Source organism: Rutidosis leptorrhynchoides, unplaced genomic scaffold, assembly GCF_046630445.1.
Source record: "Rutidosis leptorrhynchoides isolate AG116_Rl617_1_P2 unplaced genomic scaffold, CSIRO_AGI_Rlap_v1 contig582, whole genome shotgun sequence".
In the NCBI taxonomy this organism is placed as follows: Eukaryota; Viridiplantae; Streptophyta; class Magnoliopsida; order Asterales; family Asteraceae; genus Rutidosis; species Rutidosis leptorrhynchoides.
The window spans coordinates 12,851-18,931 of record NW_027266803.1 but is presented as its reverse complement, the minus strand read 5'-3'; the positions used below and the strand labels follow the sequence as shown (position 1 = coordinate 18,931).

The following is a 6,081-nucleotide window of genomic DNA, read 5'->3' as shown; positions in this document are numbered from 1 at the left end:
ATACTTTTACTTTTTACTCTGAAGTTAAAATCTTTCACTTCGTAAGAAAGTAGATGGGCCTTTTCTGTTTAAGCCCACCCATCCAAGCAAGAACGATTCAGTTGGCCCTAAAATCCTAATGGGTTTGAAGGTGGACTGGATTAAAAATGAATACTTTTTGAAAAAGGCTGTCATTTTTTGTGGTTGATTGATCAATATTGACGCTTCAGCAAATTAAATGGTGTGTCAACCCGGTTTCCTTATGATATTCATCATCAAGCCATGATCTTTTGTCAAGTTAAGAGGCTGCTAGAAAGGGTTGATTCATTAGACCATGAGAAAGACATTGACCGTCATTAACCCACTTCACTGTTTTATTATTGGTCTTGAGAATGATATCTTGAGAAAAATATATGTATGACCGACTACGCTTGATTTGTGATTGATATCACTTTAACGTGTTTCATTCATTTCTTGTCTTTATAAGGATCATCATGGAAACCTCTAAAAAGTCTAGAAGTTGCAGTTCATCTTCTCTTGCTGAACAAAATGTCATGGAGGATGTGGATTGGTTCAGTTTTCTTCCCGACCATGTTACGCTTCGTATCTTGTCTTTCTTGTCAATGGAAGACATTGCTAGACTAAGCTTTCCCTCCAAAAAGTGTGAAAAATTATGCTTCTGCATTCCATCTCTGATCATTAGTGACTCTCAGATAAAATTCCGCCTTCAACGTGTTCAGTTTTTCAACTTTCTTATAAGGTTCATGAGAGATCGGCAAAATGCAGAGATGAAAAAGTTACATATACAGTGGTCTGTCAAGAAATTTACTCACTATAAAAAAACCGTATCGTGAATTTGTTGGAGAATTCATTGAGGTGTCATGTGAAAGATCTCAGTCTGACTCTTGGTCTTCAGAATGGAGTGTTTGAGATGCCATTGCCTGTATTTTACTCTGAAACTCTTAACAGTCTTATGGGTACATTTGAAAGCTTGCCTTACAAAAATGATTTTCCTCACCTCAAATGTTTGTCTCTTATTCGAGTTGAAATAACTGGTAAATATTTTGGTGAAATTCAAAATCTCAAGTCCTTCTGTTCGGAAAATAGAGATTGAGAGCTGTTCATTAAAGAGCCTCCATATCTCTACACAGTTGCTTGAATATCTACTTCTCAGTATGGCATTTGATCCATCTTGTACAACATCATTCCTTATTTATGCTCCAAATCTTCATGAATTTTACTGGGATACAGTTTTCATAGACAATTACTTTCTGGAGAGACCGATTTCGTTGCATCATGCTTTTCTTTCACTTTGGCATGATGATGATTATCTTCTAGAGCGTTTTAAAGTGAAGTGTATACTTCCTAGTGTTGATCAAGTCTCGAGCTTAAATATCATTTGGCATACTATCAAGGTAAATACATTTAACAAAAATACATCAATTATATTCATGCATTTCATTTTGTGCTTGACTAAAAATTTTGAACTCTTGGGATGTTGATTGCATAGTACTAATACTAATGAAATAGTAACATCTTTATCATGTATTTTGTAGGTACTTTATGAACGTAATTGCCTCCCATATATGTTTACTAATCTACAGTCATTGGAACTGAATCTAGTGGAACCCGATGATTCTGAGGACCAAGCACTCGCCAGCTTACTGCAAGGGATGCCACGTAGTTTGAAGAAACTCTTAATTAGACATTCCTATTGTGAACCTTTTTCGCAAAGCGAGGTATGTAACTATATATCTGTGATAAATGATGGGGTCACCTTGGAAAAAAGTTTCAGTTTTTTTTCCTGTTTCAGCATAAATCTAAACATGAGAATCTTAAAAAGTTCTGGGAATCCCGAAATTTCCAATTTGTGCAAGGATTGGAGGAGATTCATATAGAAGATGGGATTCAAGACATTTGTGAAGTAACATTGTTGGAGTATTTGCTGGAGAATGCCAAACAGCTGAAGAAATTGAGCTTTGAATGGGTGCCTTCTATACCATGTGACATTTCCTACAAGTTTCTAGATGCTGTTGCCCGTGGCGCAAGTTTTCTTCTCCAGGGACGAATGATGGTAGTCGAGTTCTAAAGCCTCTTAAGTGACGAAATTGAAGTTCTGAGAATTGAGTTTCTATTCTCTTTTTTGTCTTGTAGAGCAAAAACTCTTTTAATTCAACTCTTAATTATATCATGTTATGCTATATCATTATATTTGATTGATTAATTAGCAAAATAAACACTGCTCTATGCATTACTTCTGTATCTAATTAATTAATTGTCGTATTTTTTATGTAAATTGTATAAAAAAAACCACAGTTAATTAAAAACGGACGGAGTGTTTTTTATTTATTTGAAAAAACGAATTTGCCCAGACTGCAGTATAAAATCACGACTTACAGGTGGAGTTTGGGTGGGAAACTTTACTCGATGCTTAGAACAGAACGCATCTCCCGCCATCTCACTCTGTTAAAATCCCATTCAAATTTCAACAAACAACAGTCACAATCTCTATCGGAAAATCTCATATCTCTATTGGAAAGATGCAAATACCCAAAACCAGTACAGCAAATTCATACCCAGATGCTAATAACCTCGTTCCCAAACCCAAATTTCCTTCTTTCAAAGATCATCGACCTCAAGGACTTCGATTATGCTTCACTTCTCTTCAATCGGATCAAATATCCGACCGATTATGCATTTAATGTCATGATCCGTGGCTTGGCTACAACTTGGCAAAAGCACTCACTTGCCCTCCAATTGTATGATGAAATGATCAATCTTGGCTTAATGCCGAATAAATTCACTTTCCCATTTTTGTTTATAGCGTGTGCGAATCTCCTAGCGTTGAATTATGGGAAATCGGTGCATTCGTCAGCTTTTAAATTTGGGTTAGATTGTGATGATCATGTTTATCATTCTTTGTTGACAATGTATGCAAGGTGTGGTCAATTGGGATTTGCCCGAAAGGTGTTCGATGAGATTTCTGAGAGAGACTTGGTGTCTTGGAATTCGATGATATCTGGGTACGCGAAGATGGGTTATGCAGAGGAAGGGTTGAAGTTGTTTGGGAGAATGAAGGAAGAGGGATTTGAGCCGAATGAGATGACAATTGTGAGTGTTCTTAAGGCATGTGGTGATTTAGGGGATTTAAGTTCTGGTAGGTTGTTAGAGGGTTTAGTCGTTGAAAAAGAGATGCAGTTGAGCTCATATATCGGGTCTGCTTTAATCAATATGTATGCAAAGTGTGGGGATTTGTCATCTGCTAGGAGGGTTTTCGATGATATGAAAAGGAAGGATGTGGTCACCTGGAATGCTATGATTACAGGGTAAGAACTTTCAACATGGTTCCTTTCAGATACACTTTTCTAACCTTTTGTCAGGCATTACTTCCAGCATACTTTCTGCCCAGCTAAGAATCCTGCAGTACTGTTAGAGCTTTTGTTCTATAAGTCAACCCCGTCATTACTACTAAATTTCAGCTTCCTCAAATTATTAATATCTTATAACACCACTTTTTTGCTATGTGATTTTCCGTCATCTCATGTTGTCATCTATTAGAGCTAACCTTAGCATTTATATAGTTTGGGTTATTCTTCCGTAGCAGGTCAGGTGCACCAAATTTTATTTCGTTATTTTATGACTTAAGGATTACAATATCCTCGTTGTTGTGCTTTCTTATCTAATAAGGCTTATTTTAGCATCATTTCTAAATTCTAAGTTTATTCCCAGCGTCTTGCAATGTGACAGATTCTAAGAATTATTTAAGAACTCTCCAACATGGGAATATATGTTTAATCTTTGTTTCAAAGTGCGAGGGTTCCTTCTGTAGTCAATCTTATTCAATTTATTATTCTGATTGTATTTCCCATTTTCTTTTAGCTGAATGACTACATACTTGTTTTTGCCCTCCTATTGCAGGTATGCACAAAATGGAAAGTCAAATGAAGGAATCATGCTATTTCATGAAATGAGGAAAGCTGGAGCCAATCCAAATAATATCACATTAAGTAGCGTACTCTCTGCATGTGGCTCAATTGGTGCCCTTGACTTGGGCGAATGGGTTGAGAAATATGCATCAGAGAAAGGCTTGCTGCATGATATTTTTGTTTCTAGTGCATTAATTGATATGTATGCCAAGTGTGGTAGCTTGGACAATGCATTAAGAGTTTTTGAAGACATGCCCCAAAAAAATGAGGTTTCATGGAATTCCTTGATCTCTGCTCTTGCATTTCATGGAAGACCACAGGAGGCCTTATCCCTATTTAAACGCATGGAGGAAAACGGGTCGGTTCGGCCCGATGAAATCACTTTTGTTGGTATACTTTCTGCATGTGTGCATGCAGGATTAGTTGATGAGGGCCGTTGGTTGTTTGATTTGATGAGCTCATCATATGCTATATTCCCTAGAATTGAGCATTACTCATGCATGGTTGATCTTTTGGCTCGGGCAGGTTATCTAGAAGAAGCTTGGAACTTTGTCGAGAAGATGCCTGAGAAGCCAGATGAAATTGTATTGGGTGCTCTTCTTGGTGCTTGTAAGAAGCAAAGGAATACGGAAATCAGTGAGAGGGTAATAAAACTGCTATTGGAGATTGAACCTTCGAATTCTGGAAACTATGTTATCTCATCAAAGATATACTCAAACTTGAAAATGTGGGACAATTCAGCAAAGATGTGGGTATTGATGAGAGAAAAAGGAATCACCAAAACCCCAGGGTGTAGCTGGATTGAGATTGATGCTCGACTTCACGAATTTCATGCTGGAGATAGTTTGGATCATTATGAAACGGAGATTCATCACCTTTTCGATTTGCTGATTGAAGAGATGAAAAAAGAAGGTTATATTCCTGATCTCAACTGTTTATAGAGTAGCAGAAAGTCAAGAAAGCTGATAACAATGCCATGAAATATGGTTCGGCTGGCTTTTTGGCTTGGAACTGTATGGCATATAGACATTTGATCAAACCAAATGGAAAAACCGAAAGTCACGGTTTGGGATCTTTCCGAACCAAACAATTTGTTGGTTTGTTAGCCATTGGAGATGCATCCATTTAAGCTTTCCATTAGCCTTTATCGTGGAAATTGATCTTTGGAACCTTTGAGCTCAGGTAATTTGTTATTTTATGATACATATTGTATTCCATATGAGAAAGAATCCAAAGACTTGCAGATTCTATACAGATGAGCCGATGGTCACCTTACAAGTCCTCATGTGTACTATTGTTTCTTTAATGCGAATACAAGCATGTTTGCCGATTTATTCATATATTCGAGTGTTGTAAACTTGCATTGCTCTTGTCTCTCATATGAACTATTGTTTCTTTATTGTTGTTAAAGTCTTAGTTTGGCATTTAGATTTGAATCTACAAGCCACAAGAATTACAATGGGAGACTTCACGGGTGGTTCCCAGAGTTGGACAATTTGCCTAGCTATAGTGTTCGACTATGTAATAGAATTAGTAAAGTATTTTTATCTAAAGCTCTTAAAAGATACTACTTCCGTCTCTAAATACATAGCTCTCTGATGGACTAATTAATAACGAGTCCGTGTTCTCTGGAATGTTTACCAGAAAATTATAAAGTAGTAATTGTTTACGAAATTGTACTCGTTTTATAACTATACATTATATATCATTCCTTATTCACTTATTGGTTGATGAAAACTTTTAAGTTTTGACATAAAGTTGATAACATTAGACTTAGATTGGATCTCTTGTGTACTAAATGGAAATCGATTCAGCAAAATATAGGACCCCTTACAAAGATTCTTCATTGTTTTTAATCAAAGTCATCATTCTATATCCTTCCCTCACGCATATAAAACTCAAATATGCATGGTCATGACATAATGATGAAGATCACATTGCAACTTTGATTTGTCTATTGTTTGTATAAATTTACGCGCAACTTTATACATTGGTATTCATTTAATGGTTTGTGATTAAAATATAGGTATTTTTCAATCTCGATAATTTCGCCGTTTCCAAAAATCTCTTCACCTTTTATTAGTGTGTAACATGTTTTATTAATACACTCAACATCTTGTCGGTATCAATTTAGGTATTCACACAATGAATTAAGAGCCTTGGTTTTAGAGTCAAT

At 36.2% G+C, this 6,081-nt stretch overlaps 1 protein-coding gene across 1 annotated transcript; it reads left to right on the top strand.

Annotated features, from left to right (window-relative positions):
- Nucleotides 1-473: 473 nt before the first annotated feature.
- Nucleotides 474-4,846, top strand: LOC139884644 (pentatricopeptide repeat-containing protein At2g34400-like). The gene is made up of 7 exons (XM_071868652.1): nt 474-790; nt 877-1,065; nt 1,154-1,394; nt 1,536-1,718; nt 1,793-2,053; nt 2,296-3,305; nt 3,898-4,846. Exons 1-7 carry the CDS (start codon nt 474-476, stop codon nt 4,844-4,846), a joined length of 3,150 nt encoding a protein of 1,049 aa, XP_071724753.1.
- The last annotated feature ends 1,235 nt before the right edge of the window (nt 4,847-6,081 follow it).